This window comes from Paralichthys olivaceus, chromosome 4, assembly GCF_024713975.1.
Source record: "Paralichthys olivaceus isolate ysfri-2021 chromosome 4, ASM2471397v2, whole genome shotgun sequence".
Taxonomy (NCBI): domain Eukaryota; kingdom Metazoa; phylum Chordata; class Actinopteri; order Pleuronectiformes; family Paralichthyidae; genus Paralichthys; species Paralichthys olivaceus.
The window spans coordinates 12,807,890-12,827,274 of record NC_091096.1 but is presented as its reverse complement, the minus strand read 5'-3'; the positions used below and the strand labels follow the sequence as shown (position 1 = coordinate 12,827,274).

Here is a 19,385-nt window from a genome sequence, read left to right as displayed (position 1 = left end):
ATGTGGAATATAGTCAAATATAAAATAAGAAAATAACCATCACCACCATCTCAGCTATTCTGTATTACATCTAATCAATTTGATTGATTTTTAAGATCCACAAATGTATATGCCAAATCATTCCATATGTGTCAGTGGTGGGTCCTGTTGGGCTTAGAGGTGTGGTGCTCTGATGTGAGTGGATACAGCTATCCTCTTTAATCCCACAATGCAACCTTGCATGATTTTATCTTTTTGTGCTGCACAATTTCTTTTATTCTCTGGATGTGAAAGTCAACTACAATGTGAATGTAATCAGTATAATAACATTGTTGTGTTAAAAAGGAAAAAAAGGCAAAGTTTCTCTTTTTTGATTTCGATCCAACAAACTGAAGCCTGAGATGTATGTTGTATAACCCAGAGCTGTTATTCCAACTTTGCTTGTTTACACTGAGCAAAAATCTGTCTTTAGACGAAGAAATATTAATGCAACATTTATTGTGATCTGAGTTGTGAAAAAAAACATTCTTGATGTAACGTTTGGCCATATTGTCCCGGCCTACGTTGTCATCCCTGCATCATTAAAAAATGTAAAAATGCAGCTGTGAGTCAGTGAAACTTTGCCTTTTCTCTTCAGACATGAATTATGTCCTTGTCTTACTAGCCAGAGCATTTCCTAGTGGAATCACTCACCTGGGCACCTACAGCCTTTCCTCTGCATGCTTTGTTTTGTAACATTGATACTTTCCATTTCCGTCATCTTCTTTACTTCTCTTGTTCTACTACTTGTGTTGCTTTTGAAGGTGTGACTCCTTTAACAACAAACTGAATTAAATTTGAATCTATGCTGCTCCTTCTGTCAGCTAAAGATTGGTTAGCATTTGTGACTACAGCGTTAAGAATGATACTTGCCTGGCTTAACTGCAATACCTGACATAAAGGAATGTAGATGGCATGATGGAGGTGTAATACACCTGTGTTCTGTCACCAAAGTGAGGCTGGTGTGTAATGTGCATGCTGACACTGCCCAGCCCAGCATGACAGAGAGTGACTTCATACAGCAGCATGGCCAGAGAATGAGGGAGATACAGAGAAATCCAGGGAGCAGATTGTGTCTGAAGAGCTGGGCAGATGTGTGGACTGTTTTAACCTTCTAACTGCTGAACTGTATTGAGACAAACGCCTTGCATCTTGGCGAGCAGTTCTTCGGCTTGTGCTCTTTACCTTGACGGCTGTATCTATCTTCACAGGGGGACGGAATACATCAGATCAGAGAGGCGCTGAAGATCTTAGCCGAGAGGGTTTTAATCCTTGAGACTATGATCGGTATTCATGGTGAGTAGGAGGCCTGAGGCAGGGTCAGCTTTAGGCAGGGGTCAAATGTGAGGGGGCCGTGGGGGGGGGGGTGCTCAAACTCCCACCGCACCTCACTGTACTGGGACAGGGAGTGGGAACAGTCACGAGCAGCCCCAGGACTCGGGCTGGTGTTTCCACCCCCTCACACAGCCCCCCCTGTCACTGCTCTCTGATAGGACGTTAGCTTGCAGATGTTCCACGACTTGCAGGCAGACCTTGAGCTTCTGGCTCGCAGGGTGACACTGCTGGAGGCTATCATCTGGCCAGGTAACACTGACACATCCCCACCCACAGTCCTGCCGGCCCTCACTGACTTTTTTATTGACAAGATTTAAAGAATGTTGATCAAGCGTTAGAAGCGCAACATTTCTGATTGTTGAATGTTGATCTGGTCACTGGCAAATAGATGTTTTTTTTAGAAATATATGTTTTATGTCTGAAATGTTTTGGTTGTGATGATCCTTCAGTGTCATGGCAACACAGATATGACTGCAAAGGTCCTGAACATGAACAGGCTTCCTGCCAAAGTTTAAACATTTTTGGGTGATTTCAGATGAGCTATTCGTGTATTTGTGCATTTTTCTGTGCTCTTCTCACTGGTTTACAGTGGAGGAGGCTCAGCTGGGAAAAGATGATATCATATACTTTTGCTTCCAAGCACTAGATTAGGTGATAGTTGACTTCACTAAAAAGAACCGCCTTAACAAATACTTAAATTTGCAACAAGAAAGTTGTATTAACTATCTGTGTTAATATAACTTCTTAATTTTAAGTTGATCAGATACATTTATTATTTTGTGTGTTTTTTAAGTTGATAAATAATTTTCTAATCATTTTTGTTGTTTGGTTGCTTATGTGACCGACACCATCAATTCAGTGTGATCAAACAAAACACAAATATACCTGATAAAGACTAAATAAACTCAACTCCTCAAATTAATTATACTTTGTGAATATTTTTAAGATTTTAAACCAAGTCTTAGCGGCTTTAATGTTAAGATCAACATAAATCTTGCGTAATCATGTTTGGTAGGTTTACATGTACCAATAGATGTAAAGTATGTCTAACCATACTGCTGTATATAGAGATTCATTAATGAAATCAAACTTTAGAAAATAATTCTGATGATCAATAAATTGTTTAAGTCATTTATCAAGAAAGAAATATCAAACAGTTAATGATCTTGGCATCTCAAAACACCCACTCATGATGCACTGTAACTACTTGAGAGCAGACTTGACTCAGGACGACACAGTGCACATGTTCACACACACACACACACACACACACACACACACACACACACACACACACACACACACACACACACACACACACACACACACACACACACACACACACACACACACACACACACACACATGGACAGGGAGGCCCCGTTCCAACTGCTGTCTTTCTTCAACAGAGCCTGATCTAGGGTCTGGGGATGGACCGTTTGGCACAGCCTCCCCTAGTTTCTACAGAGATAAACGAGCAGGTGCGCTTCCATATCGACTCGCTTCTCCTCTGTCCTCCGACACCAAGGTTCGAGGGAAGTAGCCCACACCCCCCCGCTCACCCTGAGGATCACGGGCTGGGTTGAATTCCCCCTCCTATAGGTCTCATCGGCACTCAACAGATTTAAACCGCATCTGATACCGTCAGATTTAGGATGGGGGGGGGGGGTGGGGGGGGACACCTCAGGGAAACTTCACTGATACTCCACAATACTTCTCCTCTATCGGGAACTGGAGAACTAGTTTGACCCCCCACCCACCCACCTGTTGCCATAACTACACTCTATCTTTATCTATACACAATACACCCAGCAGCCCCCCTCTCTGTGTCTCATTTTCTTTGGCTACAGAACAGAAGCCTCAGAATATGTTTGAAAAAGAAAAAGGATGATCTGATGTGCTCCTCGAGTACACACAGTTCTGGACAATAAGGGTCATTTAGAGTAATAATTTGAAGGATGAATCAGATGTGAGCAAAGAGACTGGATTTGAGTTTGTATTGCTTTCAAGTATGTAACTGCAACTTGATGAGATTCCATTATTTAAGTATATTGAGCATGTGCAGTTTGCAGGAGACAATTACATAAACAAACCTCTTCTTCTCGTATTAATTTTTGTTATACTTCTATCATATTGTTTAACTCAATGTTATGTAGTGCACTAAAAAATGAAGTAATCTCTACTCTAACTGAGATACATGTTGCTGACAGTGATTTATGGTTTTCTGGTGTGAGTGTTTTTCCCCCTTAAAGTCCACACGGATGAAGTGGATCAACAAACAATAATATATTTACATTTAATCTGTGCAAATGCACAATATTTGCATTTAAATTTGGCTGCATATCAATTGAAACAATCATGATGTTGCATTCTGACTGTCCATTTCACCATCTATTAACACACACACAAGAAAATAGCTAAACTGTTACTGGAACTTGAACCTGTTTTTACCACTGTTGTGTTGGTAAACTGCTTAAACTGTCCTGATGAAAAGACTTGATAATTGTTCTTTCATCTTATATCAAACTTATTGTGAAACTATTTAAAAAATGATCATTTGTAGTTTATTTTGTATGCTGTTGTGTAACCATTTCATATTTTTGAACATTTTTTTTCATGCAAATGTGTTATTGTGTTAAAATAATCCTGTCCAGATGATCGGTGTAATAAAATAATGTTTATTGTTTTTTTTTTAATTGTGTCAAATCTTCATTAGTGTTTCAACAATGTTTTTTCACACACCATCACAATGTTGATAAATTACATCCACTCTCTCCAATGTGCATTTTATGTGTAGATACAGAAGTTCTGTCTGATCATCACATTGCATTTACACTGAATGAAACTCACAGTCTGATCATTAAAACAATTCAACAAGAGGCCCACAGGGAAAATAAAACCATGTTGAAGCTCAGCAAAACCCAAGCATTATTTATGTTAAGTTTACTGCATATGTGCAAATACTATCACAGACTCAGTCCGGGAGTGTGAGGTCATCTAGGTGCTCTGTGGAGGCAGAGGGCTCTTCCCCTTTGAAACCACAACAGCTTGTTCCCCTACACTGTCATCAATAAGCAAAGAGATGGCGCCATCTAGCTGTTTTGAGGCTGCTAATGCCACAACAGCTTTCTCTGTGGGGAAGCCCATCTTCTCCAGCTGCTGGAGTCTGAAAGGAAACACTGGTGTTTTAGTGAATGAGGACTTTAATCCACAAATAAAAATTGATTTCCAATGTTATCTGAGCAGTTTAAATTGTAAAAAAAGATATACCTGCCAATTCACAAAAAATGAAACATGATATGCATGAGGATGTCAAATTCTCACTCACCGCAATGAGGAGACTGATGATTTAGGAACTTCCACTTTTGCATCAGGGTCATCAGGAGCATCCTGTAATGAGGCCAGTATCCCTGCCCTTAGCATCTGCTCCTCCAAAACCTCTGCCTCAGACATTGCTGGAACCTGCTCTATCATCCAGGCAGGAACCGGCTGGCCCCAGGATTGGTGGTTCAGGGTGGACTGGTCCCTCATGGGGGGAGCAGCAGCCTGATCAACAGGTGTTATCTGAGACAGGAATCTAGATGGGTGATAACAGAGGATGATGAAATGTTTAAAATCTGCCACTGCTGATGTTCAGTAAGGCTTTGCTATGAATGAGATGAATCACACCTCTGTGAGGAAGTGTAGGTGGGTAATCTGAACCTCGCTGATGTGGACACATATGCCCAATTAGGAATGAGGTCCAAGACCCTGGCCTCCTCCAGCTCCTGTAATGTCCCAATGAAGGGCAGGCGATCTGAGTGGTATATTAAGTAATATAAAAGGAAAGACTTGAGAGAAAAATATATTATATTTGGTTTAGTTAAGTTAAATGTGCCTGAAAAAGAAAGGATACAGTTATGTCCGATGCATATTGCGCAAAAGTGGAGCAGGGCAGGTGTTGACGGCAGCAGCAGTAACCCAGCCAGCAGAATGATCCAGGGAAGAAACCAGACTGGAAAAAACCTCAGCACCCTCCTCTGCTTCACCTGACGACACTGTGCTGTGAGCATAGCCAACTGAATGGCAGAGTAACCACAGATCCTACTCGCCTCTCCGCCACCGATGAAGAGGACCAGGGTGTAGAGAAGAGGTAATATGGTCATGGTCAGGATGGAGAGGGCAAGGAAGGCGACTGTTCCCCATCGATGCTCCTGACAGGGTCCACACAGCAGCAGGAGAGCAACACTGACCAGCAGAGAGGGCAGCTCATCATGACTGAGGGCGTACAGGAACACATCTGAGGGGAAGGAGAGAATGTGTCATGATTTCATCAACACTCAAACATCAGCTCTGCATTATGATAAAAACTAGACAGGACAATTACCCCTGAGCCTCGGGAAGTCTCCATTTGGACCCAGGCTGAGACTCCCCTGGATGCCACCAGCATACAGCAGCAGCATGAGGATTATCCATGAGCAGGTTCCCACACAGAAACCAGGACGATCTGATCCAAACCAGAACCACACTGACAACATGGTTTTAAGATCAGCCGGGGTTTGTCCTCTCACTGGTCCTTGGTACAACTGTGGTGAACAAACATCTGTAGCTGCTCATACAAAGATACAGAAATGGAAAGGCTAGCTATAGATGAAGAGCTGGATTCTTCAGTAATATACATTAAACTACAACTGTGAAAACTCCTCTACGTCTCGTCACATCTTCTCTGCCAACAACACTGAACCCCTAAGAAGAGTCTCCGAGTTCAACAACAATGTTCTACGATGATAAAACCATGGAAACTCGAGTAATACATGTTTTAAGTAAGAAAACTCCCAGTGTGGAAATGTGTTTACACAGGTTCACTTCCTGACTCTTACGCAGCTTTCTTCTTTGTGTAGTAGCTGGTAATTTAGGGTAAAGGCGCTTTACTGCCACCTACAGGACACACTGCAAGTAGGTCTACACTTTATTATTTGTGCTGCAACCATTTGTTGTTAAATCTGTTTGTTAACAACAACAACAACAACAAAACAACAACAATAATAATAATGAGAATAGTTGAGTGGCCGTGCAGCTCAGATACCTGCAGATTGAGAGCAAAGATGTCATGTTTTTCATGTATTAGATACAAGAAATTAATTTCATCACCCTGAATCTACACTGATCACCCTGTACCTTAAAATTTGCCCAGGATTTAATTTGAATTTTTTTTAATAGTCAGAAAATGATAATAATGAACATTAATTAACAATTTAATACACCATGTAATGGTATAACTACCATATAATAATTTCAGTTTACAGTTTTCTGCTTGTAGACAAAAAAAATTCTAACGACAAAATTGAGTAATGTGATTGTTTTCGCTTGGGTTTTTTATATTGGAGAAATATTTTATTGATTACATGTTTTTTATATTTTTATAAAACGAAAAAGTGATGAACCTGGCAGTTTTTTAAAATTATTTTTATTGAAAACTTGACTCGTACAAATATCAAGGCATTGAAATCATGATAAATAAAACCATAAAACAAGGCACATTATGCACAAATGAAATAACATGAAATTATAAATAGTAAATGAATGAATGAATTGCTTTGTGAAGTCCCATCACCACTGGAAGCATTTCCGGGTCTCTGCTCCTGTGCCGCCACAGCGCTTGCTAAATCTCGCGAGATCTCCTGGTGCTAGTGAAGAGAAGCTGCTCTCCCGGCAGTTAGCTCAGACCTGTCGTCCTGCGCAGATACACTGAAATGGCGTCGGCTCCGGGTGAGTGAAGAATTGTGTTATTCTACACGGACTTTAAAGAAATTATCTCATTCGATGTAGTTTTAAGAACTGAATTTGTTACTTTAAAGACTTAATGTGTATAATCCGTGTTTTTGAGGTTTTAAAATGGAACGTCGCGAGGCTTAGCTAGCGCCAGGCACAGGGGCCTAGTCATGTTAGCTCCTCGAGTCGTCGTGGTGTTCTCTGTCGGCTTATTTCTGCAAACAGACGTGGATTATTTTCAGATTTTTGCAAATGTACCTGTTAACCATGCATTCATGTAACGTATAGTCGGTTTCGGAGCGTCGTGTTGTTGTGGTGAGGGTCGCCGTGCTGTGGTTGTATGGCGACCTCACTACCGGGGTGTGAGTCTGGCGCGCTCACAGCGCTTTGTTTGAATGTGGTGAGCTAACAAACATGTCCTCTGTTGTTCCAGATTACAGCTCCTACAACCAGACCAGCGCCCAGCAGGGGTAAGATCACCATTCACTAGCTACACTTTACACGTATTTAAGTGAACTTTTCACGTGCATGTTGTCCTTTTCACTCCACATAATAACATAATATACATTTAAGTTACTAGGAAAAGAGTTTACAAGTTCTGAAGTTTAAGATTAAAACTTTCGTTTGTAACTTTTTGGGTGACCGATCCCATTATTTCACCAAATGGTCAAAAACTGAAAACAGATTTATGAATCTAAGCTACAGCTGGGCGACGGTGATAAGAAAGCTTCAATGTTGTGTATAGACAACGAGGGCGTATAACACATTCGATCGCCCTTAAAAAACAAAAATGTTAAACAGGAAAATATCTGGATAACATTTATTGTGATAATTATTGATATGGACTGGTATGTAAAATTTGATCTCGATAAAGCGTTTGGCCATTTGTCCATATCGCCTAGCTCTAAATTCTACCATCGGGTTTGTGTGTTGACCCATACAGTGACCTATATTCCACATGACAAGGAACCACTAGCTAACTATATATAAAGTAGTTCAGTCTCTAGAAACTGTAAAATGCTTCTCTCACTTTTATGCATCACCACTACTTTATTGTAAAATACATTTATTTTTCTTCTGACACGCAAGTATATTTAGCTAACAGATAACAATTATTACTCAAATAGGTTTTTGTGCACATCACTTTTAGTAGTGGTATTTTTACTCCTGAGTACTTAATTTGCTACTGCAGTTGAATTAACAGCTTTGACTTGTGTTTTTACAGGTATGCCTCTTATGCTGCGCAGCCCTCACAAACTTATGGACAGTCTGCACAGGTGAGATTCTACATGCCTAAGTAGTTGTTTGACTAGTTGGACTTAATGTGTGAAGTGGTTAAGACTGTGATATTTGTTTTAAACATAACATAGTCTCAGTTTTTGTCTTTGAGATCTTTAGTCTACCTGGCAGCTAACATATACTCATCTTTTCAGCAAAGCTATGGCCAGCAGAATTATGGATCATATGCCCAACCTGCCGCTGCTGACAGCAGCTACACCCAGACAACTCCTGCTGCTGGAGGCTACGCTCAGCAGCAGCAACAGCAGTATGGATCCTCATATGGCCAACCAGCTTCAGGTCAGTTATTAAAGCAGAGAGAAGTGGCTCTGCTTAGAACTACACAGGGTCGACTATGTTGGAAATGACAAAATCAGGTCACAAGCACATTCATGAATTCTTTATTTATTTGTAATCAAGTAAAGATGCCAGTAAAGCGCACAAGAAGTTATTAAATCAAAGTCATATCCTACTGATGTTTTCTTATTGTGAGTATGCTCTAGATACAGTCTGTATGTAGAGATTGTTGCTTAAGCATGTTGCTTAACAAGTCTGTCTGACCTGTCAAATGTGAACACTTAACTCTCTGTTGCTATCATGTTTCTCTGCTATGTGGTCAGACTGTATTAAAGATGAATTGTTGATCTTTTTTGATATTTCAGAATGCCCTCAGGTTTTGGGTTTTATCACGCCCCAGAAATCTTAAGGGTCTTTTGCTAATTGTGTTTTCCACAGCTGGCTATCCTGCTGCTCAGTCTACCACTCACAGCTACTCACAGTCCACCCAGGGTTATGGAGCAAGTGGCTATGACAGCACTCCAGCTGCTGCTGCTCCAGCTGCTTCCCAGTCTTATGGTTCTCAGCCAGGCTACACCGCCCAGTCTGCTTACCCAGGTTATGGACAGCAGGCTGCCCCCACTACACCACAGAGGTATGAACCCCCCCCAATGGTGAACTAAATTACAACTGACATTCCACAAGTAAGGCCATAGCTCTTAAACAAATAATCTGTCTTGCTTTGTCTCTACCAGTTACAATGCTAATGGCCAGCCAGCTAGTTACAGCCAAAGTAGCTACACCCAGCCAGCAGGATATGGACAACAACAGCCTGGTTACCAGGCCCAGCAGGCAAGCTACAGCCAGCAGCCGGGGTACCAGCAACAGACCCAGCAGCAGTCACAGGCTCCTCCTGCTTACCCACCTCAGGCCGCTGGCTCCTATGGGCAGCCTCCAGCCAGCCAGTATGGCCAACAAGGTGGACCACCGAGTTACAACCAGTCCAACCATTACAGTACGCCTTGCTTTTCACACTTGGCTAAACTGTTTTCTAATGGGCATTCATACTTTTCAGTTTAATGTCACTGTAATCATTCATTGACTTAGTTTTAAATCATTTGTGCTCTTTATTTTAGATAATTACAGACAGGATGGCCAGGGTGGCGGTTCTGGTTACTCTGGCTCTGAGTCTTCAAGGTACCCAGGTGCGGGGGAGAGCAGGGGCCCCGGGAGGGAAGGCTTTGATCGTGGTGGAATGATGCATCGTGGGCGCGGCATGGGTCGTGGCATGGGGTAAGTGTATTTCCTTTGCACCTAACCTAAAATGTATTTTAATTCTACAGGTGCTGTGGCCACTTGGGCAGGGCTGAGACAATTCTCAATGAAAACAGTTGGCATAATCAAAATAACATACATTCAATGTATGTAACTTTTTAAAATTGGAAATGCTATAATGATTTGTCAGCAGTCAGTGCTGGTAAATGATCTCTCCTATAATGTCTAAGGACTGAGAGGTGTAGTACGTGCTGACATTGACAGAAATGTAGCTGTTGTCATTCACTTTCTCTCAACCCTGCCTCTCATTTGGCCAAAGGTAAGATAAAGGTCTGTCTTTGTAAATCTATTGAATCTATAGTTGATATTTATCAGATTCCTGTGCATAAACATTTAGATTGAATAACTTATTTCCTAGAACATAATTTAATTAGGTTTTGGGTTACTGAGAAGAATCATGATTGGTCAGGAAATGTGATAGATTTTATTGTAATTTCAGAGTATCACATCAAAATTATGATGGTTTCACTAAGGAAAGTTCAAACTCAATACCGCCTAAGGTCAGTTTTTCACCGGGTTGCGTTATTCACAAACAGATTGGTTAAAAGAAGAATGAAATTAGAGGGTGCAGAAGTTCTGCAGATCTTTTTCAATTATTGTGGTGCTGAAGTCCTTAAATTTGAGTTTGTTGTGAAAAACTTAACCACACAGCATTTGGATTTTAAAGAATTTATTAATAGACCTCATACAGGGCGATGTTGCATCTTTACTCAAGTCCAATATTTGGGTCAAATAATTCCCCATTAAAAGGTTTTTCTTAACCTAAAAACACATTCACTTGTCTTATCTGGTTTGGAAGGCTATCACAGACAATACATATTTGTTCTTGGTTGACTGGCTCAAGGAGGACGCACAACAAGGAATAATGGTACCATAGAAATGGTGGAATCAGATGTGCTAATAGACTTCACTATCACAGCTACAACTACAAAGAGGCAAAGATAATGAGGAACTTGCCCGTTTTTAAGTTTCTCATTGAATTTTGTGCCTGTAACATCAACATTTGTCTTAAAAGATATAAATTCATCAATTTATACCATCTATTGTACTCTAAGAAGTTGTGGAATATCTTAAATGTGTTTTTGTGTAAAAGTTTCAATATTCAGCTAAGTGGAAACTGTAAATTTAAACATTTAGGTAAATATAAATCAAAATCAAATTTGATATAAATCACAGTTGTCTTTCTGTCACATTCCATTTCTATATTTGCCAACCATGAAGTGGCAGTGTTTTGTGGTGTCTCACCTCCATGACGAAATTAAAAGGTAAAATCAGATATAGTGATGCCAAGTAACATGGGAAAGTATATGACTTGACAGACAATATTTGTTTACTGTCACAATATTTTAGCTGTTTTATTGGTGAAGAGACCCCCACACTCAGGAATTTGGTGTAGTGGGATCTAATCTCACACTGGCTACAAAACTGGTTTTCAGGTGTATAGCACCTTTTTTGTATTTTATGTAGACGTGTATCCTTCATTAGGGTGAAATTAGAAGATGGTCCTTTACACATTCACTCGGTTGCCCTTATAGCAATGCCAGTCAGATTGGGCATTTTAATAGTTTGTTCACATTGTTTACAATGAGTTTGGTCCCAACCCAAATCACATTGATTAACATTCAACTCAATGACCAGGATTTTAATTATTACGTATCAGGCCACACATTAAGGTGATCAGAGATTGTATCGTGTATTTGCTTTGGTTTAGACTTTTCATGACTAATGTAAAACTAAAACATGAAAAAAATGTATATGGTTGGAAAGTTGGATTTCTCAAAATATACACAGGCACTTGACCTTACAAATCTTGGTAACATAAATTTGCATCTTAAGATTTGTTACTGGGATGAGTTAAAAAAAATATTTTGGTCAGAACGGTCCTTGAATCATCGGTTTCTTATTTCAGGTTCTTTAAGACTTTTCTGAGTCAACAGTTTCCTGGTGGCACATAGATGACTTGTATCATATGATTTTTGGTACAGTGAACGCACAGATTTGCAGTTTTTTGCAGGGAATTTTATACAATACAGTACTCAAACAAAGTAACTCTGCAGTCTTACTAAAGCAGCAGTAAACCAGAATACATAAAAACAAATTACATGAATAGGAATTTATAAACAAAATAAACAAATGCAGCTGTAGCAAAGAAGCTTTTATACTTTGTAGCAAAGTTTTAGATTTGCACAGGTGTATTTGTTTCCGGGGGGGGGTACACATGTCATTTTGAAATGTTTACAATTGTTTTTTGTGGTTTGGAATACAAATGTTTGATCACATTCTTTGAGCACTTTTTAACATGCTTTGTCACATTTATACCGTACAGGTAACAGTGAGAGCCATTTAAAACCATCTATTCTCTAAAAACTATCTGTACTGAGTACAGAGCCGCCAGCTTAAGCAACAGGAGGGAGCTTAAACAAAGATTCGGGGGTCTGCCTTTTTTCAAGAACTGAGGATGGTGGTTTTTATTAGCATGATGGTTATATTCATTGGCTAAGTGTTTGTTTTTATTTTATTTAACATAACCTTGGTAAATGCTGTAAAACATTTTTGGTGTTTTTTCTTGAACTCTGTATAATTGTAATTTTTAATGAATTACCTGGTGAATGTGATCACCTGACGATGTTGTGAAATTTCAGATGCATTGTATTTTTACCTTTTTATACATTTCTGAATGAGCTGTAACATTTTGTTAGAGCTAATGTTAATGAGGGTTTGCTTGGGTCTGGGCACAACTACAAGTATCAATGCATCTGAAATAATTTCTATCTGTACAAATGTTTGGGTTATGTCACATTTTCAAAAGTAGTAAAAAGAATGTTAGCCATTAACATTATTTTTTTGCACTACTGTATCCACTAATAAACTGTCAATTAGATTGTACTCAGCTTGTAACGGTATGGCACATAGTTAATCATATCCCCTCGATTAACCTGTGTATTTAGAATTTTGGGGAGTTTTTAGCTGCTGTTCGATTAGCTAGAATGTTATGATTACTCCCTCAATCAAGCCACTTTGCTCGAGCCATGGAAGTGGCTGTAAAAGGGAAAACGCCTTCATATCTCCATTTATTCCCCCATAGCGGCGCTGGAGACAGAGGTGGCTTCAGTAAGCCTGGTGGTAAGTTAACGAGTATCACACTGGTTAGTCCTTTAAAAGCCTTACACTTTTTGAGCAAATATGCTTCAAGTATTGATGTGTCTTTACATTGTGGTATTCAAAATTTACAAACACGTCTGAAAATATTGGGGAAATTTTTTTATTTCAAAGCCTGTGACCATTTTCTCTGGGGTACTTGGTATAATTCAATCACTGCTTATGGTTTGACGGCGAGTTTTTGACAGGTTAATAAGACATTTTCACTCAAACATGTCCGTTACTGCTTTTAACAAATCTCAAGACTGAGTTTCCTTTTTTCTTTTTTGAGGATATGTACTGGTCTTAGAGGCTTTTCAAATGACACACAATTATTTGCCAAAGGGTCTGAGGTGTTCTCTTTTTGAATTCAATATATCACTTGTGGGAATTGTGGTGTACCATAAGGAGCCATGTTCAACTTCCCAATATGTCTGACGGAGTCTATAAGGGAGTGTCTGGATTATCTGTTGTAGTACTCAGGTGTTGTACACTGGACTGAAGTTGCGCACACTGACTTCTTTCAATTTTGTTTCTCTCCCTCTGAATTGATGGACTACAGGACCAATGAGCGGCGATGAGCGTGAAATGGGTGAGTTGTCTCGCACCTACCCCTTATTGCTGTTTGTAGTGTTTCACAAAATGAGCCACATTTCTTGGAGTGATACTAGAAAAAGTGGCATTATGTTTTTTTGTATTTGATGTAGGACGCCCTGAAGAGCAGGATGACTCTGAGAACAGCACCATCTACATCACAGGGTTGTCTGAGAAGGCAAACCTGGAGGAAATGGCAGAATTCTTCAAACACGTTGGTCCGATAAGGGTAAGATTAGTTATTCACTCTGAAAGTTGATGTAAGCAAAATAATGTGGAAACTAACAAATTGTCATTGTGTGTTAGATGAACCGCAGACTCGGCCAGCCTGCCATTAACATATACACAGACAAGGACTCAGGAAAGCCCAAGGGAGATGCCACTCTGTCTTATGAGGAGCCAGTCTGTGCTAAAGCAGCTGTGGAGCACTTTGATGGTGTGTTTGAATGACTGTACATCAAACCTAAAAAAAACATCCAGAGATGCATAAATGTCATTGCACCACTTATGAATGGTTGTAAAGAAAAAAAAAAATCTTATTTTTAATTGTAGGGAAGGAGTTCCAAGGCAGAAGGCTCAAGGTATCCATGGCACGCAGGAAGCCTATGATGGGTGGAATGAGAGGGGGCATGCCCATGCGAGACGGCATGATGGGCCGTGGAGGTACTTGTCATCTGTTTTTTGGGTTTTATATTTTTTAGGGGGGTATTCTCGCTGCTGGAAGCAACTTTCAGCTGCTGAGTTTTGTAGCAAGTTTAAATACAGCAATACAATTTTGAAAATCATGTAATTTCCTCATCTGATTAGGTATGATGGGTCGTGGAGGAGACCGCGGAGGGTTCGGGGTACGAGGTGGTCCACGTGGAATGGGCAGAGGTGGACCCACAGGAGGCAACATGCAGCAAAGAGCTGGGGACTGGGAGTGTCCTAACCCGTATGTATTACTTTCATATTTCCAAGTCCACTCAAAACCTTCTTCCTCTCCTATTACAAAAATAACTGTAATTGTCTCTGTTTTCAGGGGTTGTAGTAACCAGAACTTTGCCTGGAGAATGGAATGTAACCAGTGCAAAGCTCCCAAACCCGAAGGGTTAGGCGGTGGCCCTCCATTTCCCCCTGGTGGAGACCGCGGCAGAGGCGGAATGGGAATGCGTGGAGGCAGAGGTATGGACCGCGGTGGGCCAGCAGGAGTAGGAGGCCCAGGTGGCCCTGGGGGTTTCCGTGGAGGCTGGGGAGGTGACCGTGGTGGATTCAGAGGACGTGGTGGAATGGATAGGGGAGGCTTTCGTGGGGCTGGGCGTGGAGGACCGCCCATGGACCGAATGGGTGGCAGAGGTGGAAGAGGAATGGGACCACCAGGTGGCAAGATGGATATGAGGTAGAATTATTTTCTACTAAGTACTAAATATTTATGCAGTCATGCAGTTGCTCAGGTCTGTCATTGACCACTTTTCTTAATTTGTTAAAGGGACCATCGCCAGGAGCGCAGAGAACGACCCTACTGAAGGACAACTTCATGACCGTTCCTCTTTTGGAATTTGATTTTTAAGACGCAGATTTTTAATTTATGATTCCATATTCCAATGGTTATAGAACTGCTGTCAAACATCCTGTGCAGTTTCAAATCGTGTTTCCATATATATTTTTTTTTAAGTTTAGTTTTCCATGTTTATGCTGCATCTTGTATTGTGCATGTTTTTCTGTTTTTTTAAAATGCATATTAGTTTTCACTTTGTATTGTAAAATGCAATATTTTTCATTCATTAACATAATTGCCCCCCCCCCCCCTTTCCCATAAGTGACAATTGTATGATGGCAAATTTGGGAAATACAATTTTACCGATTTGACGTCTTTGTGATGTTGGATATACTCAAGTTTACAAAATAAATTCATAAAGGAAATGCCTAACCTGGTTTGTCTAATCAGTCTCTTTGAAAGTTGTGCAAAAAGCAGCTGTGTGGCAGATGTGTGATTTTGTTGCTGCTAGAGGCATGTTAGAAATGTGGGTGAAATGGTCAAGAAATTACAGTCATCACAGATTCAATTCATACTACAGCAAAACACATTCACCTTTCTGTTGTTTCAGAGTAATTGATGTTAGCCGGCGAGTGTAAATGTAAGTAAGTAAGTAAAGTAAAGTAAACTTCCTTTATTGATCCCACAAGGGGAAATTCTTTTTACACTCATGTTTTTCATTTTATACATGCATTAACCCACAATCCCACACACACACACAGGGCTCAAGACATGCACATTATGGAGAGAGATGGTAGAGTGATGGGCAGCCCCAGGAAAAGCGCCCTATGAGCGATTGGGGGGTACGGTGCCTTGCTCAAGGGCACCTCAGCAGTGCCCAGGAGGTGAACTGACACCTCTCCAGCTACCAGTCCACCTTCCATGATTATGGTCCATGCTGGACTTGAACCGGCCACCCTCCGGTTCCCAAGCCAAATCCTTATGGACTGAGCTATTGTCTTGTCACTTGTGTAGAGTTACAAGCTTCCATATGTCACATACTTTAAATCTCACTTGAGAGATGGTGGAAGCAGTCGCCTCTGTCCCATTCCCATGATGTGGTCAGTTGAATACTTGGTGTGTTGGTAGTGACTTGATCGAGCACAGCTGCTGCAGTTACTCTTCCTGCCAGTAGGAGGTGCAGGTTTGACTGAAACTTGTTCTGCTGCAGCTCAGGAGTCAGATTGATTCTGACTGACTGGAGCTCTGCGTCAGTGACACTGTTGACCTTGTTCATACAGAACACTGAAGTGAGTGACCTAACAGAACAGCAGTAACATACAGGACTTTAAATGTTTCTAATGAGTCCTTTAATGTTACCCCTTGGAATTAAATGACTACGTTGGCACCAGTATTTCTACCTTCCATGATTTATTTTATTTTTACACAATAGACTTGTCATAAGCTGAGATAGCAACAACTAATTGACCTTGTGTGAATCACAGATGGCTGAAAATGCCTTGAAGATCTATCTGTAATTTGATTTTCATTCAGGTATTGCTCTCCTCCCTCTCTTCAGTTGAGCCATATGGCCCTATAAGGTAATCAAGTTGCATTAAGTGCTGTTATTAATGACAGATGTTGATCTTTGGCATTTTTTTTCAACATCTGTTGAACATGTGGCTGTGAAGTCCATCCTGCAGCTCTTTCATGCTTTCTTTTAGTTATAACATTTTCATCTCGATTGGTGCAACATCTTTTGCAGTATTTTCTGTTTAGCCGTCAGGAATTTGTCTAAAAAATGCTTCTTGTCCTGATGAAGTCTGAGTTGAATCACTTGTTTGTTGCTTCAGTTGAACACAGTAGCTTCAACTCTCCTGTGGCAAAAATACAGATGGTGAATAGGCTTCTGAGATTCTATAGGTATGTGGAAAAATATACTGGATGCAGCAGCTGAGCACCAGTTTTACTTTAGGACACAAAACCTTTTCCAACTCCAGGATTGCTGAACGCTAACATCACTGTCTGAGCACAGGGGGAAACATTTAAAACCCCTTTCTCGATCACAAAAAGCAGAGAGGTTGCTCTGTAAGACCTCGTGTATGTACATCAGCATCTCACCTTACAATCCTCTGAACGATGAGACACAGTGATCAAGGTTTGTGTCCATGTGTTGTTTGTTTTTTATTTGTAACTTCTTTTTGTCACAGCTGACATGAAGTTTCTCTCATTCACTGCAGCCAGTTGCTCATGTGGATTAACAGAGCCCTGAATTCTCTCCCTCTCTCTTTACTGACAGAAAAGCTGATTCATCGCGGCCCAGAAAATGATCTCATCAACCCCCACCTTCTCCCTCTCGCCCCTTCTTTTTTTCTCTCTCTGTATATCTCTCTGCTGCCTCCCTTCCTTCTTCTCTTTCTTTCTTTCTTTCTCTCTCTCTCTCTCTTAAACAGACACATGACTCTTTTTAAATGAAAACAAGACCACCCTCTTGGCAGCCGGCTTCGCTTTAATTCAAACAATAACACATTAGGGGAGTAGATGAGCCGCTCCAATGGAGGATTGTTGAAGGAGGGAAATGAGAAGGTGGAAAGATTTTTTTAAAGGCACAATCAGAAGTTTTTCAACATATAATAACAGGTATACCCACATACAATTGAAGACAATGTGGATCTCAGAATTAAAGCCTCTATAGATAATCATAATCATAAAAAAAGCTTAGGTTTGGTTGAGTTTGTATTAAAATGGCCAATAGGATTCCTTTGTTTTGAATCACGTGCTTCAGTTTTTACTTGTAAGGCTTCCGTCTTGTTTGGAGTTCAGCTCACAGACTTTGCTTCAGGCCATCAGGCAAGTTTCTGATGTTTTACCATAAAAACCTGAAAATCAGGTCTCTACATCAACATTTGACTGAAGTTTGGTGCAGAGGAGTCAATAGATCAATACAAGTCTATTATACTGTTTTTGTGAATTGCTGTTGGTCGTATATTCTCAAGCTGGTCGTTGATAGTTTTTCAGATGCATAGAATAAGATGAGGAATCAACTTTTTTTAATTAAAGTTGTTTTTGAAAGAGCAACAGACCTGTTTTCTCGTGCACTGTGACAAACACACATTAGATCATCTTATCATGAGTTACTGTCTTGTGCTGTTTACAGCCTCTTTGACTAGATAATTCTCCATCTCTTCTATATCTCACTATCTCCCCTTTTAATCCTTTATCTCTTGCTGTTTCAGGGTTTACAGGCTCTGTCTCCCAGGTCTGAGATGTTTGATTTGTTCACTGTCTCTCCAAACCAATAATCATAATGTTGCAGAAGTCTTAGACAAAGCTCTTAAAGCTTAACTAACATATCACAGTTCCTTCTTCATTTCATCCTTTAATCATTGGTGAGATTATTGAGTGGGAATGGAAATTCTTGCACTGAGCACAGTGGCTGTCTCGTGATACTGAGATGTAGCTGTAAATGCTTTTATCACTTGAGGCGACTTGGTATAAAGAGGCCACACAAAGACGTCCTCAGTGAGGGACTATGTCGCCAAATAATTTGTTAGTCTTAGTAAATAAAGAATTCAAAATATTTGCCTGTTTTAGCACTGGGAGTAAAAAACAGCATGACTGTATAATGTAGTCAATCCAACAGTCTCAGCAATCAAAACAAACTTGGAAAAACAAGTAAGATCGTTGTTTGCTGCAAGTACACCCACTGTGCCTCGAAAACAATTTTGAGGTTTTCTTTTGCTTTGCAGAGTATTTCGGTTACAATTCTACATTGACAGAGCAAAATCATGTACTTTTTTCTTAATGTGTTACACTTATTTGATAGTATAAGTTATGAAACATGATCAATATTGAAAAAATGATGTGTTAAATTACTAATTTCTCCACCTTCATCAAGGTACAATTACAAATTACAGCAAACAGCTTTAGTCCAATTAAATAATATACAACCTGAAAAAGACCTTTCTGAATTATGAGTACTTTTACTTGTGTTACCTTAAGTATATTTAATGATAATACTTGTAAATGTTTGTTATGATAACCAACATATCCGATTCAGTAGGTGTAGGAGAGCATGTGCTGAGCTGGAGAACATGGGGTTAAGTTTCACATAAAATTCAAAACTACTCTATGTGTTGAAGTTATTGTTAACAGCTTGTGGGCCTGCAGTGTTACACAGGTTATAATATCAGACTCAGTGGAA

At 40.2% G+C, this 19,385-nt stretch overlaps 3 protein-coding genes across 7 annotated transcripts in view; 2 read left to right on the top strand and 1 right to left on the bottom strand.

Annotated features, from left to right (window-relative positions):
- The window catches only part of emid1 (EMI domain containing 1), a 51,489-nt gene extending 47,440 nt beyond the window's left edge, over positions 1-4,049 (top strand). Inside the window, exons 15-16 of one of the 2 annotated variants that reach the window (XM_020101067.2) lie at positions 1,512-1,602; positions 2,763-4,049. In XM_020101067.2, the coding sequence (XP_019956626.2) occupies positions 1,512-1,602; positions 2,763-2,896 (225 nt within the window). In that variant the 3' untranslated portion in view covers positions 2,897-4,049. Of the gene's footprint in view, positions 1-1,229; positions 1,315-1,511; positions 1,603-2,762 lie in introns of both variants that reach the window. The other variant, XM_020101068.2, reaches the window with a different exon arrangement.
- Positions 4,011-6,237, bottom strand: rhbdd3 (rhomboid domain containing 3). Its single transcript, XM_020101069.2, has 5 exons — positions 5,720-6,237; positions 5,249-5,632; positions 5,023-5,149; positions 4,682-4,930; positions 4,011-4,519 (listed from the first exon to the last, which is right to left on the bottom strand). The coding sequence occupies exons 1-5, from the start codon at positions 5,868-5,870 to the stop codon at positions 4,351-4,353; spliced, it is 1,080 nt and encodes a 359-aa protein (XP_019956628.2). The 5' UTR covers positions 5,871-6,237; the 3' UTR covers positions 4,011-4,350.
- Positions 6,238-6,987: 750 nt separating this feature from the next.
- ewsr1b (EWS RNA-binding protein 1b) lies at positions 6,988-15,634 on the top strand. Of its 4 annotated transcripts, none has more exons than XM_069523776.1 (15): positions 6,988-7,101; positions 7,538-7,574; positions 8,330-8,381; positions 8,538-8,682; positions 9,118-9,313; positions 9,414-9,637; positions 9,795-9,951; positions 13,079-13,116; positions 13,694-13,723; positions 13,839-13,954; positions 14,032-14,161; positions 14,278-14,388; positions 14,533-14,659; positions 14,747-15,103; positions 15,194-15,634. In XM_069523776.1, the coding sequence occupies exons 1-15, from the start codon at positions 7,086-7,088 to the stop codon at positions 15,228-15,230; spliced, it is 1,773 nt and encodes a 590-aa protein (XP_069379877.1). In that variant the 5' UTR covers positions 6,988-7,085; the 3' UTR covers positions 15,231-15,634. The 4 variants fall into 4 exon arrangements, with proteins under 4 accessions (XP_069379877.1, XP_019956592.2, XP_019956594.2 ...); XM_020101033.2 differs by having other exon boundaries at positions 9,414-9,673; XM_020101035.2 differs by lacking the exon at positions 6,988-7,101 and having other exon boundaries at positions 7,504-7,574.
- The last annotated feature ends 3,751 nt before the right edge of the window (positions 15,635-19,385 follow it).